Below are 27,193 nucleotides of genomic sequence, written 5' to 3'. Positions count from 1 at the left end.
TATGGGGTGGGCCTCCCAAGGGAGGCATGGGAATGTGTCACAGGAGACCAGAACTGTGTAGAGTTTTTTTTATTTATTTTATTTTTTTAAAACAAAAACAAAGAGCTCTGGCTGTCAGACCCAGGTGGCTGGGGCTTGTGTAGAAGGGTCGTGCACACCTGGGAAGCGGGAATAAAGAGGACAGCTGAAGCCCCACCACCCAGGCTCGGGCTCTCCTCCCCCCCACCTCCCACATGCCTCATCAGGAGGTAGCCCTAGGCTCAGGCTCTCCCCCCCCCCCGCCCCGAGGCAGTGGAGCTCCGGCTGTCAGCCTCAGGGTGGCAGCAGCAGTAGTACAGAAGGTTGCAAGGTGGCATTAAATCTGCTGTGAAAAGTGATATTGACCAATCTCACTTTTCACATTCCCACCCTTACTTCTGTGCTGCTGCTGCTGGTGCAGCGCTGCCTTCGGAGCTGGGTGCCCAGCCAACAGCTGCTGCTGCTCTCCACCCTGCCTTCAGAGTTGGGTGGCGGTACATGTACTTGGGCCTGGGGGTGGCATGAATGACTACAGACACAAAGAAGGGGGGCCTGATCAAATAAGTTTGAGAACCAGTGCAATAAGTGACTTGCCCAAAATTATAAAGCAAGACCACAGCAGAGATTCAAATAGGAGAACTCATATCTCCTCAGTAAAACTAAGATCAGTGGTTTTCAAATTGCAGGAGGCAACCTTAAGGTGCATCTCAACAAAATCTCCACCACAGTAAAAAGTTCATCTGAAAATTTGTGGCTTCCAGGACTCAGTGAAGCTTGGGGGAAAATTCAATGTGTCTGCTGTTCTTCCTACCACAACCCTGATTGCAACTCTAACTCCATTCCCAACCCCAGTCAACTCTGGGGGAAAATATGCTGATTAAAAATAATGCAGTGTCACCTACCTGCTAAACCCCACTACTCTCTAGAATCTACTTGGTTCACATCTTAAAATGGCCCCACTCCCCCTGCCCATAGCAAAGTGCACCGCAGGGATGGCAAGAAGCGGTTGTAGTCCACCCGCCAGTTTTCATACAATCAATCCCATAATCCTTGTGGAGTCACAAGAGTGTGGGGTTTTAAATGGGTCTCTGCAAGAAGCTGAGAGTGGATTCTGAGTCCCAAATGGGGGGGAAAAAAAAAACACTGAACATCACTGCATTACACAACATAGATACAAAGCTACACCCAGTCATAGAAAGATTAGGTACCGGGGTTCTCTGTCACCTGTCCAAGTAGTCTTAGTAGTTCATTGTCACAGCATACAGAGGAAATCTTGTTTAACCAAAAGTTACTCAACTGAAAGTCCCTGTATCCAACACTTTAAATGCTGCAACTCTGAAAGGTGCTATTTAAGTGCCAGTAAATAATCAATTGCTCATGTGCCACTATTTTATCTTTTCTAATCCTCTCCAGCTTCAGAACAGATGCTGATTACTTGACAAATGGGTTAGCACCAAATTAAATGACAACTTTAAACTGTAAACAGTCAAAAATTCAAAGTAAAAAATAGACAAGTTATCAAAAAAATCAGATCCGAACATCATTTTACTTCAGTTCCATTTTCATCTCCTATTCATTATCTAAATTGTCAGGATGCCCAGTAATTTTTCATAATAAAAGATTCTTTATATGGAGAAAAGGGTTTTTGTTTTTTTTCCCCAATGAAAACATATTAGTGCTATAGTTAAACACTCATTCCTATGAGCTTAATGTTCGACATGAGGAGAAAAACCACCATGAATTAGGTACACACCTTCATAGCAAGTGCAAGTAAGGCCCCTTCTGTTGGTTTTCCCATTAGAGTGCTGTTTCTAATTATGGCATCATTGCACACACAACCTGCCTAAAAAGACACAAATAAAACAGAGGTCAAGGCAATATACAATTCTTGTACTAATTCAATGAAAATATAGACTGCTTACTGTGTTGAGATCTTACCTCAACAATTCTGCTAACAGAGGGGTTGTTATACCCATGAATAACATCACCATCAAGTATGACTTCTCCAAACCTGTTATAGCCTACTCCAGTAACCTGTAAGACACAAAAACAGCCAAATATAGCATAAAATGGAAGATTGAAAAGCAAGATTGCAAATTCATTCCATAAATTCAAAATCTCCCACACAGATAATGGAATATAAGTAATTTAAAAATGGAACAATTATACCAAGTGAAAGGTGCACACACAACATTTCCTAATCAGCTTCTAATGCAGAGGGTTTAAGTTAAAGAGTATTTAACTCAATCTGAACAGTTTAATATTTCAATAAATATCAGACCACAACTTCCAAATCTGTAATTCAAATTCAGAATTAATTCAGTATTCTACAACTGCTGTATTCTTACTGTTCATCAGCGATAAGAAAAGCTTAGGATATTGGTTTTCCTGCCACTCAGGACCCGCGAGTAGCCGTCTCTGAGGCTATGTCTACATTAGCACTTTTATGAGATAAGTTACATTGACAGAAGTGCAAGTGTGGACAGTGCTATGTCGGAAGGAGAGTCTCTCCTGCCAATATAGCTACCGCCGCTCATTGGGAGTGTTTTAATTATGCCAATGGGAGAGCTCTCTCCTGGCAGCACGGAGCAACTACACGGGAGACCTTACAACGGCACAGCTGCATGGGTACAACTGTGCCACTGTAAGGTTTCTAGTGTAGAGATTGCCTTTGGGGGATGGTGAATGAGAGCAAGGCTGTTAATTGGATTACAATGCATACCAACTGCTGGGTCAGGCAATGAGAGCCAGAAGTGTAGCTACAGGAAGTGGGCTCCCTGAAGAACAGCAAAGCAGATGAGGCCTGGGAGAGATTAGACTCTGAAGACAGTTATTAATTTATATTTATTAAATATCTGTATTGCAGTAGCACCTAAAGGCCCCAATCAAGGGCCCTACAATAATCCCTTAGGTTAGCAGTGTGGGTATTTGGTTTGTGTGTCCAGGTTTAGGATTAAAGTTCCTTCCACAAGCATCTGGTGCTGGTCACTATCAGAAAAAGGAGATCTAATTAGATGAACCACTGGTCTGAACGATTGTGGCAGTTTTAGTTTAAACCCCATTTAGCAATATACAGAGATTAAAACTAAAATTCAGAATCCTTTTCACTCATTTCCCTCCTTTGGGGCACGCCTGCTCAACTGAAGTTACTGAACCTTAACTCTGGATATAGTAATTGGAGGGATATATAGAGCCCCTCCAAGTTTCCACACAGATATTTTAAATTAAAAATGTAAAAATTAGAAGACAAGAAACTAAGCAAGTTACCAAACTGCTGACCAGGACATTGTTTTGAAAATTAATTTTTGCCACTTTCATTCCTCTCATCTTTGTGTTTATTTTCTTCTTTTCCCTTCAATTCAGTAAGGCTCTTCTCCCCAGAATACCTGCAATATACTTTTTCTTATGCTGTGTTTCAAAACTCAAACAGAAAAGAGGCACTATATGTTTCTCCCAATATAAACACAAGATTGTGGTTGTCAAAACAGAGAGAAGAAGGAATGTAGGTAACAGTGATTAAAAAAAAAAAAAACCACCACAAGAGGGCCCACCATCCTACTTCTACTCAAGTCAAAGAAAAGATACCCATTGATGGCAATGGGTACAAAATCAGACCTGAAAGTAGTCAAAGACATTTTGAGACTGGTTTAAGTTTTCAGTTCTTCCTATTCTTTATAAAATGGGCATGAAAGAAAAAAAGTAGCAAAGTTTTCTGCTTCAGCTGAAGGGAGTGACACTTCGGCAACCATTGTTACAGATAGTAAGCAGCTGGAAATCCTGAATGCAGGAGCCAACCAGAGTAAGTTGATATGTGTACCTGACTTCAAACACCTTACAGTTATTGACAAATAACCATTCATGCAGAGAACTGCAGGACTGGACCACATATTTATATGATAGGGCTGGTCAAAAATGTTTCCCAAAGCTGTTTTGATAGAAAACTGGGTTTTGACTAAAGGTTTGTGGAAAGTACCATGGAAAGGAGACAAATGTTGGCTCTTCAAAGAAGCCCAAACCTGAAATATCTAAGACTCTGGGGGGTGAGGGGGGCTGGCTTCGATTTAAAAAAAGGCAAATTATGAGTTTGATTTCAACTACATTTTCCCAAATATTTTTAATTTTCAGAGTTGCTCTGATCTATAGTTAGGCATCAGAACAGCATTCCTATATCCTGACTCCATGCAACAAGTCCATTTCCGTTTAACAAGTGTTATGATAGCTTGGTTTAAACTGTCATTTTATAAAAATATCCACATCAACAAAAAACCCACAGAAGTGATTATGTGAGTGTTAGAAAAGTTTTTACAAAACAGATATTAATCTAAGGTATATGGTTCAGAAACATGCAAGGAGAGAGACACCACTGAGCTTGCTTGTATTTCATCATCAGATCACCACAAGTGACTCCGTAGGTACTAGGCACAGCATCAGGAGGTAGCCGTGTTAGTCTGTATCCACAAAAACAACAAGGAGTCCGGTGGCACCTTAAAGACTAAGGAATTTATTTGGGCATAAGCTTCCGCGGGTAAGCGAGGTTTTTTTACCCACAAAAGCTTATGCCCAAAGAAATCTGTTAGTCTTTAAGGTGCCACCGGTCTCCTTGTTGTTTTTTTAGGCACAGCATATTTTTTCCAATATTCAGGCTTATCAACATAAGCCTGACAAGTAACAATCAGAACTCTGATTATTTGGCTAGAGCATACCCTACACCTTTAGTGGAGAGGGCAGAATTTCATTTTTAATTGTAATCAGTTGGCTGAAGGCAAAAGTTAGACTCCAATGATTCACAATCAAATGGATTTTCCACTGTTAATAGCCACTTTGTAAAGATCAACTGGAGAATATGGCCTTTTGGTAGTAACTAAACTTACAGGACAAAATCCTGGCCCCAGTGAAGTCAATGGAAAAACTCCCATTGCCTTCAGTAAGTCCAAGATTTCACCTTTATCATTTGTTCACTGCCTTATTACACAGCATCACTTAGGGCTTGTCTACACTGGCAAGTTTCTGTGCAATAAAGCACCTTTTTGCGCTCAAACTGCAGACATGTACACACTGCCAAGCTACTTTGTGCGCAGAAACTCCTCAGTTGCAGCGCTTAAAAAAACCCTCAACAAGAGTCGTAAGGCTATTTGCAGAGGCTCCAGCACTCTATTGCCAGTGGATACTTGATTGCTTTCTGCGCTGTAATTGGCCTCTGGAGCAGTCCCATAATGCCTCAAATGACCACTCTGCTCATTGTTTTGAATTCGGCTGCCCTTTCAAAGCATCCTTTCTTGACAGTCTGTGCATGCTGTGCTGATCTGCTCCGGGACACAAAGCAAACCATTAATGTGGAGAGAGACAGAGTGAGTGAGTGAGTGTGGAGAGCCCAGGGAGGGAGGTGGGGGCGGATGTCAGGGTTTCCCCCTCTTTGAGGACTGGTTGCATCCTGCCGCTGTCTGATCTTACAAGACAGAATGCTGACAGTGTCCCCCAAAACACATTGTGTGTGTGTGTGTGTGTGTGTGGATGGGGGGGGCGGGAGAGAGACACACACCTCCCCCCCCTCCCAGTTCTTCAGTTGAAAAGCAGCTGGCAATGTAGTAGGATGCCCATGGAACAATGGGATTGGGAAATCTACATCATGTGACACTGTGCCTGCCCCATGAGGCATTGCAAATCCTTCCCAAAGCACCTTGTGGCCAGTTGCACAGTGGGATAGCTATCACAATGCATTGCTGTTGCAAGAGCTGCTAATGTGGATGCGCTCCAGCATCACAAGGAGCACAGTGTGGATGTGCAACAGTGGTTTAATTCCAGTGTTTTAATAGAAATGGTATAACTTATAGTGCAGAAACTTGCCAGTGCAGACATGCCAGTGTAGACAAGCCCTATGGGTATTTTACAGTGTTGCAACTTTCTCGCTCGGGGGTGTGAAAAAACACCCCCGAATGCTACAAGTTTCAGTGCTGGTAGCTATTCCCCTCATGGAGTGTTTAGTTTGGTTTTTTGTTTTTGTTTTTTTTAATAGTGCTGGGAGAGCTCTCTCCCAGTGCTATGCCGCGACTACACAAGCTATATTAAAGCGCTGCCGCGTGCCCGTAGTGAGAAAATGTGGTTTTAAGAGGAGCACTTATTTGTCTTTTCTTTTCCCACCCTCTTGTTGTTGTCCCCTTCTTTATCTTTGTATCTCCTTGTGCATTTCCCTCCTGGCAGCAATTCAGTCCTCACCATGCCTTCACTGCCACACCCTTCTGCATTCCATTCATTAAAATGATCAGCAATGAAACAGTTACTCAACACCAAGGTGTCATCATTGAAGAATCAACTCTAAAGACATTAGCATGGTGGTGAAGTCCACATTTCAACTGATCTCCCATTCATTAAGACATCACTATCAATTAACTTACAAGTGTTAACCAAATTTTTTTCTTTGCAACCATGAGGGTAGTGATACATGTTTGATACCCCAGCTCTGAAGTCTACTACAACTAGATTTCATTTTTATTCACATGCTACAGCAAGTAGCCACCATAATCTTGTTTTCAATAGGGACAGCAAAAACAACCTCTCAATTTTCTTTTTTTAACCATAGCCAACATAATATGCTGTCAGCATGCTCAAAGAGCCAGATCTCCCTATCTATTTTTATGGAAACTCCCTATAGACAGAGCAACTGGGACGTGGCCCAGAAATCTCAAAATACTGAATATGCATGGGGACAGAACTAGCTTTCCCTCTAGAGGTGGTCCCTCCAGAACAGTACTGAGGCACAGCACAATGGCATGGAGAAGGTTACACTACCTCAGACAGCTCTGAATTTGCTGTAATTAATATATTTCAGTCTGACACCTTTCATCTGCACCAAAAAATCACTAGAGAAAAAGTTTAGAAATATATTCCTACCACATACCTCAGCATACTGTCCATCTGAAGTAAAAATATGAGTAACAGTCATTTCATTCTTGGTCAGAGTTCCAGTTTTATCTGAACAAATCACATTACAGCAACCTGGAAAAAAACAATTAAATTAAACATACGACAGGAAGTCTTCTTTGAAAGATGAGTAGCTTATGAGCAAACAAACCTCAGTGAAGACAAATTTCCAAGTGCTTTGGAACTTGAGATAAGATGTACATGTTACAGAACTTCATTAGAAGGAGGGTGTTACTATATCTAGCCAGTTACAGTTTTCACTTATGTTTTAATTTCTTACCATCTCCTTCAGAACTCTTATTTTTTGGCATACAACACTAATTGCCTAGGTTACAATTCCATTTTTTGGATTTTATCAAATGCAATGCAGGTTTTTTGTTTAAGCACAAAGGCAAAAAATTTCTAGTTACTTATAAACTGACTCAAAGGATTCACCACAAAATTGTCAATAGGTAGTTCAACAAAACTATGCAAGGAGTTATGAATGCAGCTAAGAACTATAATTTTCCAAAATGTTTGTCTTCCTGTTTACTGAAGAACTATATTAAAGGAAGTGTCAGAAATTGTTGTGAACAGTAAAAAAGTTCAATGCTCTTATTTCCATAGCAACCACAAGTTCTTACTTACATTTAACAAATAATATTTATTATTACTCTAGCAAAGATAATGCCTCTACATGAATTTCCTAATTTGAGCATTTAAAATTTAAGTCAAAGTTGCATTAGTGTCTTCTTTTATTTAAACTATTCTAAATCTGAATGTTTAATTGGATGGCAGAGATTTTTGCAATGTGAGATTTATTAACCGTACAATGCAAGAAAAATAGCATCTAGAGATAGTGCGTCTCAATGCCTTTGACATTTCGGGAACTCTAAGGCCTTGGCTACACTTGCGGATTCACAGCGCTGCTGCGGCAGCGCTGTGAAGCGCGAGTGTAGTCGCGCCGCCAGCACTGTGGGAGCTCTCTCGCAGCGCTGTATGTACTCCACCTCTCCGAGGGGAATAGCTTGCAGTGCTGCGAGCAAGCGTACAGCGCTGCAGGCGCTGATTACACTGGTGCTTTACAGTGCTGCACTCGCTGCGCTCAGGGGGTGTGTTTTTTCACACCCCTGAGCGCAACAAGTGCAGCGCTGTGAATTGCCAGTGTAGCTAAGGCCTAAGAGAACCTTGCAGCATTGAAGCACTCTGCACGTTCATTAGTATCAACGCACTGAGGTCCCAGATAGGATATAGATGAGAGTCCTTGTTTAATATCTAAAATACAGCTTCATGTATGACATTAAAAACATACATACTTGAAAAGTGGTATGTAGACTTCCTGATGAGACACCATGCAATTTTCTAGTACTGATAAACTTAGAGTTGTTCACAAATATCTCAATGGTACTATTCCTAAATACATGGCCAATTTTAAAAGCATCAATATTTTATTTAACTAAGCACAGAAAAGAGAATAAGTGTTGTAACTGGTGAACCGTTTTCCTCCATACTATTTCACCTGTGAAACTACAGCCCTGATAATGACATAGACCAATGAATTCTGTATGTTAGGCTCTGATGCTAGGCTCAAGAACCTGGAAAAAATGCATCACAGGTCCTGTAGTAAATTCAATAGTATAATATTTTTTTTTTAAAAATGCTTTAAAGTACTACCATGTTCTTGGTAAAATTGTTGCTAACATCGTAGTTGGAACAGACTTTTAAAACTTTTTTTGATTAACTCTAACATTAATACCACAATATTCTTTATTATTTGGTTTAGTCATACCTAAAGTTTCAACAATAGGTAGCTTTTTTACAATAGCCCTTTTCTTGACCATTCTCATCACACCAAGAGCCAATGTCACTGTTACCACAATAGGTAGTCCTTCAGGGATTGCAGCTACAGCCAAACTGCAATAAAAATGTAAACAAAACACACTGGCTTAGAAGTCAATGTACTGACTACTACAAAAAAAAAAAAAAAAAAAAAAAAAAAAAAAAAAAAAAAAACCATTTAGAGAAAGTGTTTTATGAATACAACAAAAAAAAAAAAAAAAAAAAAAAAAAAAAAACGCATAATCAATCCATTTAGAGACAGTGTTTTATGGATACACCAACAAAAAACAAAAAAACCAGCGCGCGCGCACGCACACACACACACACACACACACACACACACACACAAAACAGCTGCTACTTTGCTCTAATCACAGGTCATTTAGTCTGGAAAAATGTGGCACCCTGTGTAGATGAACCAATATGCCATGATTTCAGAGTTTACTGTTCAGATGTATGAACTCAGATGTGTTATGATACTTAAGCAAAATGGTGTGAAAATAAGGATGGAAGATCAATTTTGAAGTGTCCTCCCCACCCAAGACCCTCAAATCTTAACTAATGCAATCTGAATTGTGCATAAATCACATCAAATTAGCAGATAAGAAGGGTAATTCAGCACATCATGAACTTTTCCATATATATATCCCTCTAGGAAAACGTCAAACTTCCTCTCTAATGCAGGCTGCACCAATGATCCATCACTGTCACCTCTAGTTTGGGTGACAATACACTATATTTAAGTGCATCTTACATGGATGTTTGGAAAAAAAAGTCAGCTGGTGCAGAGGGTACTTAGCACTTCCTAGTTGCGCACAGATGCAATTCAAAGTGCTGGTTTGACATATAAAGCTCTATATGGTTTGAGTACTTTTGCCAAAAAGATCACCTTTTTTCCTCTGCACTACCAAAGTTGGTATGCTGAAGCAGATTTCCTAGAGTAGATTGTTGGGACACGTAACATAAGGGTCATTCTTCGCAGAAGGACTCTTTCTGGGGAACTTACTCCCTCTACCACTCTGAGGGAGGGAGACAGTCTTAGGACACAAAGCAAGACATTTATTTAATCAGGTGTTTGCCGGAGTCCACCAAGTTAGTGAATTTTATTCTTTTGGGTTTAAATTTGAGTTCTAGTGGTTATATTATATGGAATCTAAACTTCTGGCTATTACAGTATTTATAGAGATGTTAGTTGCATTTTAATTTGCAACTACATCTAGAGATTAGGCCAGAGATTTATGGATTTAAATAAGTCAAGCACAGTATACATGCCATTTTAGCATAAAAATGGAAGTGACTGACCAGTCTCTTGTCAGCAGAATATCTGTTTTCAGTTTATATGGCATTCAGTCTTTCATTTATTTGAAATGTAAGTGGCTTAAAAGCACAGCATGTATTCTACAGACATACCATAATACATATGCAACTGATTTTCAATGTGTTTGCTTTAGTGTTCAAATAAGAATATTTTTCACTTTGATATGAAATTCTCACCTCACACCAATAGTAAACATATCAAGGATATGCTTTCCTTGCAACCAGCCAACCAGCATAATAATACCTACGAACAGAACAAAGCAGGGTGTATTTAAATATAAAACAATGTAGAAGCTTCAGGATTATCAAACATTAAGCACATGTAAACTTGTTATTTGTGCCATATATTGCAGCTCTAGAACCCATGCTTAGTGCATTGTACAGCTTAGTTTCCTTAGCCAGTGTGATGCGGGTCTGTTAACATGGCGATACCCTTCAGCATCAAAAGTGAAATAAAATTTCTGTCAGCTAAACCACTGAACAGCATTGGCACTGAGACTCAGAACTAAGAAAGGAGGCACAAATGGCCATCTAAAAGGAAAGGAGGATTTAGAGTAGAAAAGCATCAGAAAAATGAGACAGTGGGGGAGAGCTGTAGCAGCCAGAAGGACATAGGCAACAAATAAAGATCTACACGTATGAAAGCAATCAACTGCTATTCCATACCACTTAGCACAGGCCAATACAATTAAAAGCAAGCAGAAAAGTAAAGTGTTTTTAAATCCCAAAATTTTCCAAGACCAACATTTTTTAATTTACAGCTACGTAAGTGTCTAGAAGGAATGAATTATGAATGTTCTTAAAAAGCTCAAATGCAGATACAGATATGTTCTTACCTATTATACCAAAGGAATATAAGGAAAGCTGTTTTCCTAAAAGGTCCATGCTCTTCTGCAGAGGTGTCTTTGGAGCCTTGATGAAATGTGAGAGTTCAGGGTGACAACTGAATCATTATTGTTTAAACAAAAAATGAAAGCAATACTACAATACAAATTATGACACTAAGTTTCTAAAAATGTAATGGGTACTCTGTCAAAGTTCACACCACCAAAATGTAGAATTATCAACCACATTCAGGTTGTAGAAATATCCATGCACTATGCATAATCTAGTGCTCTGTTCCATTCTTGTGAGAAGTAGAAGTCAAGCCTCAATGAATAATTCATTAGAGTGAAGATGATGATAATTCTTTAGCAGCTTCCTAGTGCTTTGAATGTACCAAGTTTTTTATCTTGAGTATTTACAAATAGGCAAAGTGGATTTGAAGGCCTGTAGTTCTTGAAAACTCCCTGGCTCCAGGTAACAGAGGGGCAAGTGAGACTTTTTCCCCCAAGGTCTAAACAAGTATCAGTCATGCAAGACCACCATATATCCCAGGGGATTTGCTGGTCATCTGGAAGAGTTTCAGAACTGGTCATTCCATAGAAAGATACACAACACCTAATGCCAAAAAACAGAAAACTGCATACAAAACCAGCTTCTTTAGAAAGCAAGTTAAAAAAAAACCCATAAAAGAGGAGACAGGAAAGCAGACACTTACATTAGATGTCCAGATGCTCATCTACACAGTAACACAAGTTAAACTACAGTATGAAAAATACATATGGCAGATACTGAATGCTCTATTAAGTAGTAAGAAAAGCTTTCAAAAAACTAGAGTAAAAGCAAAGAGTCAGAATCCTATGGATACAACTGTACAGAGAAAAACCAAGTTGACTTTGTACTTCAGATTACTTCCCATTGTGTTGGAGTTAGGAATGAGCCAAAGTACTATTCAGTATTTTCCCCAAAGATGCTTAACAAACCAGAATATTATATCTGGGAGCTCAGGGACGCAATCATGTCTAGCCCAGGAAGTAGAAGGAGATAGGTGTTCTGACTTCCTAATATCCAAGGTATAATTGAGAACTTTGCAGTGTCAATTGACATTTAGGAAATGTTCTGTTATCAGGAAGAGAAGAGCGAAACCTCATGTCTCTGCTGACAGAAAACAGGGAACTGCCTTAATTATCACATTATTTTGGTGCAGCACCAAATAAGGCTCCCTACTGTAGATCCTCCTAATTCTCCCATATCTGACTGAACATATAGCAATAAGAAGACTGCAAGAAGAACAAAAACTTCTGAGGATTAAAAAAAAAGTGGGCCCATAAATGCATTACAGACTAACTTAAGAACCCTTCTATCTCATTCTTGAGTACCATTTGCTCAATAGTCATAGAAAATGAACTATTTTGAGAGAATTTATTAACAGACTTCACCATTTCATTAACTGAGAACCATTACAACTGATGTCTTAACTAAATTGTCATAAAAGACAGACAATACAGCATGGAACACCTTCTGAAGTTAACTTTGTATAGTTTCCTTACAAACTATACATAAAAAAGCACTAGGGTCACTTCAATTACATAAGTGAAACCCAATAGTTTTAATTGCTTAAAATAGTGGACAGCAACAATATTGTACAACAGTTTAGAAAAGGAAGTGATGAATACCATAGCCAATTAAAACTGCAGAGAGAATTTAGGTAAGCAAAGTACAGAAAGTGACCAAGGTAAAATCCAACTTTCAAAAAGCACCATTATTTTAATAGACATTTATTCACTATGGAATTTATTTCTCCTTGATATGGAGATAGTTTGTTAAAGATGTAGTTTATGATTTGACTTGTTTGATATCAATTTCTTCTGTTTCACAAAACTCTTTTCCAGCACATATGCTAGCTACTCATTAAAATGTTATACAAGTGCATTGAGCCAAGCTTTTTCCTCCTCCACCTACAGAACTTAGACTTTAATAATTAGCTACATTTATTTTGGTTGGAGGCAGGGGGTTAACATTTGTAGTTGATTGTTTTGCATTCAAATATGGAAACATGCTAATTAATTGTAACACTACATTGAAATATATATTTAATTGTGTGATTTTAATTAAGTGGTAGGGTGTGTTCAGAGCCTGTGTATGGAGGCTTGTTTTTCTAAACTGAAAGAAAAGAAGAGATAAGTGCAAAAACACCACTTATGAAATACTCCTTTCTGAAGTTTTCTGAATACAGGATTTTGTTTGGGTGTTTCAATACAAGGCATTTCCTCCTTCTCGTCCTCAACCCCACATGAATACCCTGGGCCTACCAAGTGGCAAGCAGACCACAAGGACAATAATGCTTTAATCTGGAGAAACCTTGCAACACTGTTGTGTTTCTGGCAGGTTGCCCAGATTTTAAAAAACACCACACACACACACACACTCTCTCTCTCTCTCTCTCTAATGTTTCTCTTTTGAAGCCCCTTGTTTTGACAAGCTGACGTTTGAAAGTAATTTTTCTCTGAAGAAAAATTGCTTTAAAAGGAATTTAAAGATACATAAATTTTGTAGCAGTCAGTCTTGACAATGACCCTTTAGCCGAAAAGGATTAAATAAATTCTGATCACCGTATCTGATATTTTTGGTCATTTCTCTGGAAAACCCTTTGTTCAGCAAGTTATGAAACCATTACATGTGTTCTAAATAACAAAGTTAGTGTTCAGTTAGTCAAGTTAAATTAGTTATGTTTTAGACACACCAATAAAAACTCCTATATGATGAGCATCAGGACAATTTAATGTAAATGGAAACAATTCCCAGAGAATGAATTTCCACATATTTTTCTAAGAACTGTTCTAGCATAGAAATGAATCTTTAACAAGTTCAGAATCTTATTTGAATTATCTTCACATTTTTACATCAATTTTGATTAGCTTGCTGATCTGAATTCAATTACTGCTTTCATGCTCTGAGTTCAGACTTCTTGTGTAGGAGAAAAGAAAAATAAAAGACAGTGACACCAATAAGAAAAAAGGTTAGTTTCCAAATTTCTATGCTAAAATACCAATGCAAGCTCCACTAACAAAATTTTTGGCAGAAAGAAGTATTTACATTTACAAAAAGTGTACTGTGCTTGAAGTATTAATACTTACTTCTTCTGCTTGCATCATTTTAAAAACCTCCCCAAACTCTGAGTTTTCTCCAGTTCCAATCACTATCCCCTACAAAATAAAATTCATTCCAATTTGAGACTTTATATCAAACTGTTAATGGTTCTTGACAATTTGTTTACAGTCTATGGATCAAACAGTGACTAGTTGGCTGTACTGAATTTGTTTTTAAGCTTTATCAATGCTCTAGACAAGTCAGATAAGCAATTTTGCAAAGCTTTTATACACTCTGAAGTATTCAGTAACTTCTCAGATAATATCTATACAATGCCACTCATCTGCCTCATCCGATAGAAAAGTTGATAGGACCAACAGTGATTGGGACAGCCCTGGTAAGAAGGATAGCATTCACTAGGGATGCAGGGGTGGCCCCTTCCCCTCTAGAGGCTCTACCCCAGTGGTCCCCAAATTTTTTACCTCTTGCCCCCTCTTACACCTGTCTGCACCTCCCCCCTCAGCTGCAGCAGGGGGCCAGGGACAGAGCAAGGCTGGGTGGCGCTCCCTGCCCACCCCCCCATGGGGGCTGGCCTGGACCCTGTCATACCCCCCTGAACATTCCTCTGCACTCCCTAGGGGGGCCTCACAATTTGGGGACTACTGCGCTATCCATTCATTGGCCAGCAGAGGAGAAAGTCAATTGTTCCCTCCCCCTCCCCCTTTCATTAATTTAAACTCTAGTCTGGGCCATGTGAAGCCTCTTTGTTCCATTCCAGCTGCGTTCACAGTAAGTGAGCTGCCTCAAGCAGCTGCAGACAGGCCCAAGCAGGTATTGGAATTACTGGACATATGGCCGTCACCTAGAGCAGCGTCACTGAGCTTAGGGTATTCAAAAACAGACAAAACAAGAAAGGGGTCTTGGTGTTATGGGAATGTGTGAATGAATACTAGTGTCCCGTAAGAGCAGTTAGAACTTTCCTAATAATATATAATCAGGAGCCAGGCCTGATACTTGTACAAGGGTGATTGATATCTTGTCAGGAAGCTGTTTGCTGGAGTTATGTAAAAAGTGTTTGCCCATTTGTCTCTCCACCTGGCTAACTTTGGTACACATTCTTTCAGGAGCACAGCAGCAGCATCACAGATTTTTGGCTCAAAAGGTTCAGGCTATCGGGCACTGGAAATTGAATTGTTAAAGATTTATGTCCACCCCAGGGGAGAGGTTATTAGGACAGGCAATAAGTAAATAACCTGCTCTGTTTCAGATTCCAGGGCATATCCAAAACATGGCTAACGTTTGGATTTGCCGGCTCTCTATAGTGCACTGGACCCACAAGAAGGTGGCCAGGTGATTTGCAGCTGAGTTTCAAGGCCAAATCTTTACACATTCAGTGGTTCAGCAGGAGAGGCATGCTGTGGGATCAGCTCATGCCTTTTCTGCATTCACTAATGAATAACAAGCACCCACCTAAAGTCCTGTTTATTCACCTTGGAGAAAAATGATCTTGGGGCCTGCACTAGAGTCAACTGGAGGAGTTGAATTCAAAGGGATATTGGGTTGATCAAGTAATTGTGGCCAGACATAAGAATGGTCTGGTCAGAAAGTGGTTTGACAGAGACCTGATGAACTGACTCCTGTGGATTAGGCCCAGAAGAATGTGAACCATGAGGTTACCAGGATATTCATGAAGACTGGTTGTTCAGAGGTTGAGCATCGGGTCACCTGTTATAAATGGCCTGCGTTTTTCAGGGATGATGCTGAGGGAAGACATCTGGCTCTTGAATGTGAGGGAATGGATCAGTAGGAGTTTTGATGCCAGGCAGTGTGGGTGGGATATGGCCAAGATAGTTGCTGGCACCCCCAGTGGTTGGTCTCCAGTGCAGTTGAAAGGAATGGTTCCCAGAAGTGAAAGACCTGGGACTTTGTAGATGGGCTGACCTTGTGGTGTTCATAGGCCAATTCCCCCCCCCCTGCAAACAGACACTCCCCTTTTAGTACTTTCAGCCCCCTCAGGGGTCCCTGGAACCAAGTAATTGAAGTAAGCTACAAAAAAAGAAGTTCTGCTATAGTACATCAGGTAGTTAAACATTTCTATATTAATAGCAAAAGGTCATGCATTTTAAATATTGGTCTAAGAAAAATGTAAATATTGTACAGCTATTAAGCTACATTGTCAACAGATGGATGAACTTTAAAGTAGATCTGGCAGCTTAGAAATAATTAAGACATGCAGTACATTCTTCTCTATCAATATGATATTACCTTTGCCTTTCCACATCTAACCAGTGTGCCCATGAAAGCAATATTGCTTCTGGAGGTGAGGTCTCCATTGGTAGCAGCTGGCTGAGGAGCAGTCGATTTAGAGCACGGAGCAGTCTCGCCTGTCAGACTAGATTCATCAATAGAAAGATCCACAGCCTTTGGGAACAAAACAGACTGACTAAGTAAAAAACTTCATGTCTATCTGTACAGTATTGAGTTTTTCAAAGTATTCAGAATGCTGAGACAGTTGTTAAATTCTCCCTCAGATTCCCTTCTTAGAAAAATAAAATGTATTGCATGTGTGTTAGGAAATTATACACATTAACTAAACATGCTCTTATAATCAATGAAGTGAGTTGAAAACTAACTAAATGAACAAGCTGTTGTACAGGCTATATCCTCCAGTTCAATAAATGCAAAAGTCTTTGGGATCTTAGGTATTAAACCAAAGGAAAGCTTGAGAAGAGAAAAACAAGAAAGATACCCTAATGGCTTGGAAAAAACAGTACTGACTATAAGTGAGGATGCAATTCACTTGCCTTTATTAAAACCACCACCAACTGGATCCCAAAACCCTAATTTCTCTATAGATCCACCCGAAGAAGGGCTGCTATTGGGACCATTCAACCACTGACCAAAAGGGTTAATTAGGATTGCAAGTACATATGCACCGCTGCATCCTTTCACTCTCACCTATGACACAATTCTTAGTTTCATTCTTCGGCAACTCCTAACAAGAATCCTGTTCCCTAAAGTGCTTGTTCACACTTAAATTCTTGGGAAAAAAGAAAAAAAAAAAAACCACCATTCCCTGCCAATAGTCAAGGCGCCCTTGTTGTTCAGGAGATATGATTGCATAGATGAAAATGTGTTTCTTTAATCTAGATTCCCTTAAATCAGCAGAACCGCCCAGGAATGAGTCTGTCAGAAAGAGGAAGAATTAGTATTAAGAAAAATAAGAAAGGTTAAGACATGGGGTAAAGAAATAAAGGTAGTGCAAAACAAAAAATAGAAGTCTTAAAATATATCACTTAAAATGGTCTTGGGGTCAAATCCCACTCCTCTTAAAGTCTTTCCCATGGTCTTTAATGGGAGTTATTTTGGCCTCTTGAATGAGCCAGAAGTCAATCACAAGGGACTACTCTAGTCTTCTCCTGAATGTAATCACTCTGTAAAGGGATGTTGATTAAATAGGGAACACCATTTATTTGTAGTCTAATCAATCTACACTTTTAGCCAGCTACTTGAAGGGAAAAAAAAAGTTTAAGGACAGATGGGAAGATCATCACTAAAATACTTAATCTCTTCGAAAGGATGTCTTTCAAAAAGTAAAGATGGACCAATTGGACTGCACTCAAAACAATTAACGCTGTGGTAGATCACAGCAGTTCAAGTATTTCCAGATTTTTTAAAAAGGCAACATTTTATTTTTGATGTACTGGGTATTCTTTATCCATGCTGGACAGCAAGATTAATATAGATCACTAAATAAAAATAATGTAGTTAACATTAAAAAAGGATAGTACCTTTACTAAAGCGCTTTGTGATCAGCCATACCCCTTCTATTTCCTGCTATTCTCTCAAATAGTTACCAGGGCAGTGCCCATTTTTAAAATGCTGGTGCTGTATCAATAAAGGAAAAGGGACACTGGTCAAAAACTGCAATTAATCTTTCAATCATAATCAATAAAAATCTATGTAGAATTGAACAGCTACAGAAAGTGCTACTTTTTTATCTAAACAGTACAGTACCACAAATCTATGGAACTAAAAAACAAATTACTTTGGTCTCCTTGTTCAGCTTTTAAAAAAAAAATAAAAAAAAAAAAAGACTGAAACGTCTAAATAATCACTCCCAAGAGATATTTTGTCTGAAGCCTGAATTGTAATATGCAATATTTTAATTTGTCAGGGTTACATTCTGATTTCAGAGAGGATTGGCAGAATACATGGATAGCTCATTAGTATATAGAGATTAGAAAGGTTGGAAGAAGTTTCAAATTTCATGTTTTAGAAAAATGAGAGTTTCAGCATATGCTGTGGGAGTTAGTTCAGTAAAGATTTTTCCTTTTTCCTTATACATGAAATGCTTTAAAGTACAAACACTGCTTAACTCTAATTTCTGCAGTTTACTAAGACAGTCATCAACTAGAAGATTAGCCTGAAGATTTAGAAGTTTGTTTCAGAATATTTAAACAAACAGTTTTTCCAACTGTCCTATTCCTACTCCCCCTCTGACTAGTATTCTAAAACCTACTCAATTCCAATCACCTAAAAAACAGGTAGTTCACTAAAGCTATATTTCCTCATTCAGGCTAAACTTATTGAGTTTTGTCAAAGCAAACAATTTCATTTGAATAACTATAAACAAAAAGAAAACTATAACAATTATCTATATGCATGTATGTACATATATGATCAAGCAAGAAACTATGTATTTTGTTCTAGGACCCTTCTAATATATTAAATCACTTGTGTTTGTCACTTCCGTACAAATAAGTTGAAAAGCAATGTTCATCTAACGTGGATTCTTACTGTGGGCTTTTCATTTAATTTGGTTTTAAATCCCAGGGCATCAAAGAAACCTCTTCAAGCATTCACACCTTCGCAGAGGTTTCTCTAATAACGCTAAGATATTATGAAGTCGACTACATGTTTACATTGCATCTTCAAATCCCACACATTTTTATACTGGCCTACTTTGCTCTGCAGATGAACACTGATGTGTCCTCAAAGTGAGTTTTCCCAGGGTTTTAAACAGTAAAATAACCAATTACTGTGTGTTTTTTGTTTTTTTTTTATTAAAGAAAAACACACATCTATCACTGATTAAGAACAGAAGTGAAAGCATAGGCCCATACAGATCTAGGAGACTAGCTAGAATTCTCTTCTATGAAAGAGGATCTACCAATAGTCAAGTAATAAACAAACTGGATTAAACTTCATTTCTCTGCTCATCACAAACCAACCTAAAAAAGCACAAGACAAGAAAAAGGTCTAAGATACAAACAATGCAATGCCTTTTATAAATGAAATAAGTCAAATCCTAGAGACACAAAGGGCTAAGAATAAAACTCATACATATGAATATCTTTAGTGTAAGCCTTAAGCATCTAATAAAATAAGCTTCATTCTCAAGGAGATCTAAATACATGTAAGGGAGGTCATTAAGGTCAAGCAGATTTGATCATATCCCAAAAAGCCCTTACCTCAACACGTTCATGTACAACTGCAACCTCTGTTAAAAGATCATGGTAGGAATATTGAAACTCTCAAAAATATGCTTTTAAACTATTTACACTCCAAGTATTTGCAAAGATTTTTTTTTTTAAATTGTCATGCAATGCAAATAAATGTAGTCTTGTTTCTCCAGAAATAGCCTATGAAGCTTAACAGTAAATTACTTCCATTGGTTCAAGGCAGCTAGGAAAAAAATGACTGTCTTGATAAAGAATAAAGAATCTAACACCAAGTTTCAGACACAGAAGCTAGACGAAACAAATGATTTAAAACCAATGCAGTAAAGTACACACTGCTGTAGTTATGTTTCCATTTTCTACGTAATGGAATATAGCAGATCAGAAGCAGTCTACAATCCCTCTAAAGGGGGATGTATATTCACAAATACTAAAATGTTATTACATGAGTGCATGCAAAGAAATCAACAAACAGCAAACCACCTTTGACAATGTCTGCAGGCTATTAAAGTTGTCTATTTCATTTTTAAGGATATTGAAGAGAATTGGCTAAGTGTTTCTTCCTATTCAACAGAAATTCAGATAGCTTGGATTTACACACTTATAAAATCCATAATGCTGATACCAATTAAGGAGATATTTCCTAAATCGGAATCCAGCCAGACACCATCTGGGATTCAACTACCCAGATCATGTAATTTACCCACCTGCTAATTATTTTTGGAAGCTGTCAAACCAACATGCACTAAAAAAAAAAAAAAAAAAACCACAGTGCATTTCTCACTTTATCCTAAGCATGATGAATAGTATACTTACAAAAACTTAATTGTTTTTGGAGGACCTAGTTGGTGGGTGATCTGTACAAAGGGCAATAAATCTAATCTTTTCTACATGGTCTGCCTCTAATCATGATTCCTTTGGATATTTCAGCCCAATTTTAGACCCTAGGACATCTGACAGACCGTTAGCACACAAGAGCATGTATCTAGAAAACAGAGGGATTCTGCACCTTGCTGCCTCCACCTTGCAACCCCAGCAGTGAAAATGGGCTGTAAGTCTCCTACAGCTTCTTGTAGACTAATACCTGTGGCACAGGCACTGCATTGAGTTTCCATAGGAGATTCTAAGCACCTCAAAAGCCTCAGAGTAGGGATACAGAGTCGGGGTGGAAAGATCCAAACCTGCACTGCACACAGTTACAGCCATTCTAGCTTGTGCTGCAGGCCACAGGTAGCACTGGGGAAGCTGCTATTACTTAGGGCAGCCAATATGGATGCCTAAATTCTCCATTTTGGTCCCTTCAGTGACCCAGAATCCCAAGAGCACAGATAACCCAAAGTCACTTTTGCTCTCCCCTACTAGGTACAGCACTTCTGGACAGCACAGAATCTGGCCCACAGCCTTTAGTTACATCTTCACATTTTCTGCAGGACCTCTGCTTCATTCACAATGTAACCTTATTTCATTCACTGTTCAACCTGAATGAAAAATGAGGCAGGGAGTCTCATAAGGGGGGGGGGGGGGGGAAATCTGTGATAACGTAACTGAAGATCAAACTGGGACAGATACAGAAGAGGGGGCAGACTTAAGTTCACATGGTTAACCTTATCTTGCACATTCACTGGTTTTGAGTCTTCACTTTGAAATCTTTATGCTCTTTGAAAGATTGTTTGGAATTTCCTAGCCTCCCCTCACCCCCATACAGTTTTCTTATCCACACATGCTCCATGCCAATGGAACATTGGGGAACTAGTAAAGTCATAATAAAAACCAGTGCACACGGCAAATTCATATTTTAATATCCTTTACTGTAGCCCAGTCAGAACAGATTTTCACAAAGCCATTGAAGGGTCTTACCTAGGGGTTCTTATCAAATTTCAATTTTCCACCTCAAATTGCGTAAGCACTAGAATGGTTCAGAAAAAACTTGCAAAAAAACAAAAAAACAAAAACAAAAACAAAAACAAAAAACACACCCAAAGGGCTTAACTTTTCATGTGCAACATAGCCGAAATTTTGCTTTCAGAATGAAAATGAGGAACAAAATCTCAGCCCAAAATTAGAAGTTTGATAAAGTTAGAAGTATTTGAAGAGAACCTTTAAAATGGAAATGCTTAAACAATACAGATATCACTGAATCTAAAGTAAAAATTCTCAACTTTGTACAAAATTCAGAAGTTTTAATCTAGTTGTTTTCCTCTGACTTCTCTTGGTGCTTCTCCCTTGAGTTCTCCATACACAGACCAAAAGATGAGTGAGAGATGTAGACTTGATCCTACAAGGCTCCCCTTTCCCATCCAACCCCTTAGCACTGCTGGAACAGGCAATACCTATAGTAGCTCACAGCCATCATGCCTTTGTACCTATGCTAAAACTGAGCATAACTACTATACTCTGCCACATCAGGAACATAAAAGATACAGTTCAGAACTAGAGTCCAAGTCAAGTGTACCATCAGGATATAAACTAACCTGGTCAGCCATCCCACAAAAAAACCTAAATTGGCCTTCAAGTTTCTAAGAAGGGACATTTAGAACCCATCAAGTAGGAATCGGGAGAGGACATACATACATACATACACACACAACCCCACAACCATGTTGGAAAGAGAGAGGGTTAAGGTGTTATAATGGTAGATGGAGGAGAATGGCTGTAATTTGAAAACCATTGCAAAATAAGAGCATCAGTAATTATGAAGCTCAATGTGGTAAGCACTGATCCGGCCTATTGCTATGTATGGCTGCTATGTTTGGTTGCTATGTATGGTTGCACCTTCAAGACGGAGGACAGAAAAGGTGCTGTGACAAGTAGCATTACCACAACATGCTGTAAATTTTATGAGTGAGACAACAAAAGCAATGCAAGTGTATAACAAAAACAACACAAATATTTTTATGTCACTTCTGTAGAAAATCATGCTGCATAACAGGGCATTAGGGCAGAGACGACGGAACGCAAAAGCACATGGCTTGATAGCGTCAGAGGGAGCTAATGACAGATATAAAACAGGAGCAATGAAAAAGTGCATTGTAGATTAGTATCAAATATAGTTATTAGTTTTTCCAAAAAAAGTCTCAAAAGGGAACTAGTTGGGACACTGCATAGAAAAACCTGCATTAACAAACAGCAAGTGCTTCCAAGACTTTTCCAATCAATTCAACAAGAGTCCTGAAAATATTAATGTGAGAGCCCTGAAAATGCCTAACATCACAGAGACCACCAATATTAAGAACATAAAACTTTCAGCTTCAAGGGAAGTAAGGATCACAGAAAGCAAAATAAATATATATTCCCACTTTTTGTTGTGTTTGGAGGATTTATATACACCTCTACCCTGATATAACATGAATTCAGATATAACGCAGTAAAGCAGCGCTCCGGGGGGGCAGGACTGCACACTCCGGCAGATCAAAGCAAGTTCAATATAACGCGGTTTCACCTATAACGCAATAAGATTTTTAGGCTCCCGAGGACAGTGTTATATCGGGGTAGAGGTGTATATGTTATCGCTAACACCTAGACACTGGTACTCATACTCATGTTAGAAGTCAGATATTTAGTAAACTAGACAATTTTATATATTACATTTCTGATGCAAAGGATATAAAATAGAATGGCACAACTACATAAGCATCTATAAGGTCTTAAATATAGAATTATGAACAAATTGGAACATTTAAGTTATATCCAATAAGATTAATATAAGGAAAGATTCAACAAAAAATCAAAATCAGCTGCAAACAACTGCCAGATAGAGGGTTGATGATTCAGACTGGCAAAACAAAGTTATCATTTCACAGCCTGCTGTATTTCATGTATTTAGGGAAAGTACTTAACTGACTAATAAATTAAGTCAGTAAATTGGAGTAAAAATTGAAAGGGTCTTTAGAATCAGGTCCTCCCAATTGCTCCACAAATATTACAGGAAAATTAGTAGCCACCCATATGTATGTGTATCACACACTGCCCAAAAATCTAAATCTTGGAAGCAAAACACTAGCATTCTCTATAACCAAGTATTTTAGCCACTAGACTATAATAATCTTTGTTCCTGTATACAAGTTTTCATTTACCTTTCCTGTCCCTCCTGCCTCCTTCCCCCCCCACCCAAACCAATTTTAAAAGACAATTTTCTAAACACATACCTCAAACAAGCGTAGATCAGCAGGGACTTTGTCTCCCACTGACAGGCAGACTGTATCACCTGGAACCAAGTCTCTGGCAAGTGTGTGTTCCACCCTACCTTCACGTACACTGTGGAGAACACAAATATATAGTCAATCAAAAGTGGAAGTGCATTATCAATTTAAGAATTACTTTCCTGCATTTTGTTTGGGGCAGAAATCCCTATTACATAGTACTACAGGCAGGATAAAAAACTGATTTTAAGTAGATTAGCTCTACATTGCAACAAAAGACTTTAGTTTCAAACAATGACACTGACAACAAGATTATCCTTGTATTACTATGGTGTGAAACGTAACCTGATTTGCACTATTCTAAGTGTCTTGAAACATGGTGATATTTTATGCTTAAGTTAAAAAGCTTTAAAAATTCACTATTTTTAAGGTCAGATCCATTGAATTATAGAAATGTAAGGCTGGAAAGGACATCGAGGGGTCATCAAGTCCAGCCCCCTGAATCCAACTTACACCATTCCTGACAGGTGTTTGTCCAATGTGTTCTTTAAAAACTTCAAATCATGAGGATTCCACAGCCTTCCTTGGGAGCCTATTCCAATGCTTAACTATCCTTATAGTTGGAAAGCTTTTCCTTTAACATGCTCTATAATAGTGTAACAATTTGACATGCTAATGTGGAATCATAGGGTTATGTAAGTTACAGTAAGCTTTTCCCCTGAAGTGCCTTTACATTCACAGCAGATTAAGTTTAATGCTTAACCAGCTTTGTCACTTAAATTTAAGTCTGAAACAGTAGAAGGTGCCATACCAGTGGCATTCGGGAGGTACAAGTTTACTAAGCTCTTCGAGAGATTTTTCTGAGCGGTACTCCTGCAGTGAAATAAAGATGCAATTAGAGGAGAGAAAGCCTTTGAAACGGACCACAAATAATGTGAGAAAAAATTACTGATCAACAGGTTTTTTGTTTTCTATAAAACTGTACCTACTACTTAAGCCAGCCTTATGTATTAAAGGTAGTACTCAGAGAACCCAATCAGGCCCAGAGATGCTAAGTGTTGCAAAGGACTACTCCTGGGGGGATTCTGCACTACTGCAGGGGGGCGTAGAATTCATATAGTCTGCAGATTTCTTTGATCCCCCGCAGAAAAAAAAAATTGGGAAACAAAAAACTGAGGGGAATACGAGCTCCTTCCCTGGCAGCCTGGGGAGTCTATTCAAGCACCCAGAGCAGCCAGCAGAGTGTAAGTCACAGTGGTGAATGGGGGCGGGGAGGAGAACGGGTGTGCGTGCAAAGGAGCGAGAGAGACTGTCCCCCTCACTTGCTATTGTGCCTCGCCAGGAGTGGAGGGGGTAGGGCTTTGGGCTGTTGGGAGGTAAGCATGAGGCAGAGCAAAAATGTAGCAACCTGCCCTCATAGTTGTTAAATGTTCCATTCTTAGTCGATTCCCCCAGCAGTATAAAATGTAAAAGTTTTAAGACTCCTTTACATTGCCAGAGGGGTGTAAAGGAGTATTATTGTAAATGACAGTAAGGGAATCCTCAGCTAGGAAAAGCTATGTGCCTTCTCGCTTTTTTCCTGTGCCAGAGTGGCACAATTACCCATTTATAAATAAAAGAAAGACTGAGGGCAAATAAAATGTTTATTAAGCAGTCAAAACATCAAGACAAACAGAATCAAGTACTTCCCAAAGTAGCCAACCAGGATAATAACTGGAATGCAGGGTATTGGCTACCAAGTATTTGTAACTTAACTTTCTCATGTTCAGGAAATGCTGAATAGTGGTCACCTTTTTCATCAATTACCAAAATAATTGAAACTGGTGTGGTTCTATTGCATTATTTTGACAAATAAAATATGCAGAATTTTACAGAATTTTTAATTTGTTACAGAATTTTTAGGCGCAGAATTCTCCCAGAAGTAAAGACAAAAATATACTGCAAGCCTTGACAAGCTCACAATCGTAATATATTGCTAAAGAATCCTGTAGGTTCCTTCCTTTATCCTTTAGTACTTTGCTCTTATTAGAGCAATGCTTCCAGCAAGATTAAATTACTGCTGAGATATGAGTTTACAATGAAAGGACTGTTTTCAGTGGTTTAAACTGAAAAACTTTGAGTTGAAATTTTTCATGATGGTTCTCAGCTCAGATGCTATTTTTGGAACTACTCTTGTGTTTGAATTACAGTGTTGAAAACTAGTCCATTTTCTATCATTACAAAAATAGACAGTTTACATTTTGGGAGATCAGATGCTTCAAAAACTCAAGTTTGTATTTTGTACGTAACTTTCAATGAGAAATACACTTTGTGAAGTATGATTTTTTCCCAGTCAACTTTTTCAAGATTAAAAAAATGAAGACTGCTCTGCACATGATGTCCGCATAAATGGAGAATAAAGTGTCTGAGTCAGTATGGTATCTGCTCAGTGAAAAACAAACTTGCACTGAAACAGCCAGGGAAGTCCATACTTGGGAGTTACCAGTCTGTTAAGACAAACCTATTGGGGTCACTCAAAAAAGAAAGAAAAACTATGTAGTCAAAAGCCTATTTTTTGTACTGCTATATCTATTAGTGTTGTGATTTTTTGCCAATGTAGTTAAAGCAGTACAACCCCCATAGCGTGGACACAGCTATTCCTGTGCAAGTGTACCACTCTAACTATAATTACACTGATTAAAGTGGTTTGTTTATAGACAAGATTTACGGTTGTTATGAAAAAAATTAAGCATGGACAATCTTCTCTGCCATTCACAATTGTGCAATATCTCTAGGAAAACTATAGCAATTGCTTACATAGAAGAATTTATATGAAGTACTAATGTGATTTAAGTTGGCAAAATAGAGTTCTTACCTGAACAAAGGCAACGGTAACAACAATGAGTATTGCCTGAACAGAAATAAAAGCAGTTAATTTTTTGAAATTCCAAATATCAGGTAGAATAAACAGTCATATTAGCTCTAGCTTAGTTATATTTGCCAATATACGTAAAGCTATACTACCTGAAACAGATCCATTATTTAAAAAAACAGGGCAACTTATACCAGTTTTATCATTATGTTGGGGAACATCTAAAACCTTCATGCAATTGGCTTACAGAGAAACAATTTCAATGTGAATTTCAAACACATGGCAGATATACGTTTTGAACAAGGAGATTCAGTGTTTAGAAAAAAATTGCTGTTTGCACTACATTTCTAAAAGGTGGCAACAGGCAGATGTACACAAAGGTACCCGAGAGGTACATAGGCCAACTGGTATACTGGTCATGTTCTTTTCACTTATATCTATATGAATGAAGAGATGATTACAAAAGTGCTGCAGTTATGTACTATAACTACTGGAAAAAAACAACCAACCAAGATACTTACAGCTTTGCAACCAGAAATGCTATTTAATTACTCTAAAGAATATATTTAAGCCTCACTTTTGAGATATTAGTATACGTTTTGTAAACAAAGCATTGTGTATTTTAGTGTGAAATGTATATGTTCTACACCCCTCCATAGCATGGTTACTCTCCAGAAGTATTGATTTTCTTGTTGAGGTTCTTTGTACTATTATAGACCAGTTACTCAAAGCTAAGGGGCCAGACAGATTTTTCTGCA

At 38.5% G+C, this 27,193-nt stretch overlaps 1 protein-coding gene across 4 annotated transcripts in view; it reads right to left on the bottom strand.

Annotated features, from left to right (window-relative positions):
• ATP2C1 (ATPase secretory pathway Ca2+ transporting 1) overlaps nucleotides 1–27,193 on the bottom strand; it is a 116,918-nt gene that overhangs the window by 30,433 nt on the left and 59,292 nt on the right. For all 4 annotated transcript variants that reach the window (XM_034760906.1, XM_034760904.1, XM_034760907.1 and 1 more), the window contains 11 exons: nucleotides 26,439–26,474; nucleotides 24,396–24,457; nucleotides 23,591–23,699; nucleotides 16,249–16,404; nucleotides 14,031–14,099; nucleotides 10,908–10,983; nucleotides 10,249–10,315; nucleotides 8,705–8,829; nucleotides 6,914–7,011; nucleotides 1,957–2,052; nucleotides 1,772–1,861 (listed from right to left, as the gene is read on the bottom strand). In XM_034760906.1, coding sequence (XP_034616797.1) covers nucleotides 1,772–1,861; nucleotides 1,957–2,052; nucleotides 6,914–7,011; nucleotides 8,705–8,829; nucleotides 10,249–10,315; nucleotides 10,908–10,983; nucleotides 14,031–14,099; nucleotides 16,249–16,404; nucleotides 23,591–23,699; nucleotides 24,396–24,457; nucleotides 26,439–26,474 — 984 coding nt within the window. The remainder of the gene's footprint in view (nucleotides 1–1,771; nucleotides 1,862–1,956; nucleotides 2,053–6,913; nucleotides 7,012–8,704; nucleotides 8,830–10,248; nucleotides 10,316–10,907; nucleotides 10,984–14,030; nucleotides 14,100–16,248; nucleotides 16,405–23,590; nucleotides 23,700–24,395; nucleotides 24,458–26,438; nucleotides 26,475–27,193) is intronic.

This window comes from Trachemys scripta, chromosome 2 (genome assembly GCF_013100865.1).
Source record: "Trachemys scripta elegans isolate TJP31775 chromosome 2, CAS_Tse_1.0, whole genome shotgun sequence".
Classification (NCBI taxonomy): Eukaryota; Metazoa; Chordata; order Testudines; family Emydidae; genus Trachemys; species Trachemys scripta.
This window is presented reverse-complemented; position numbering and strand designations above follow the sequence as displayed.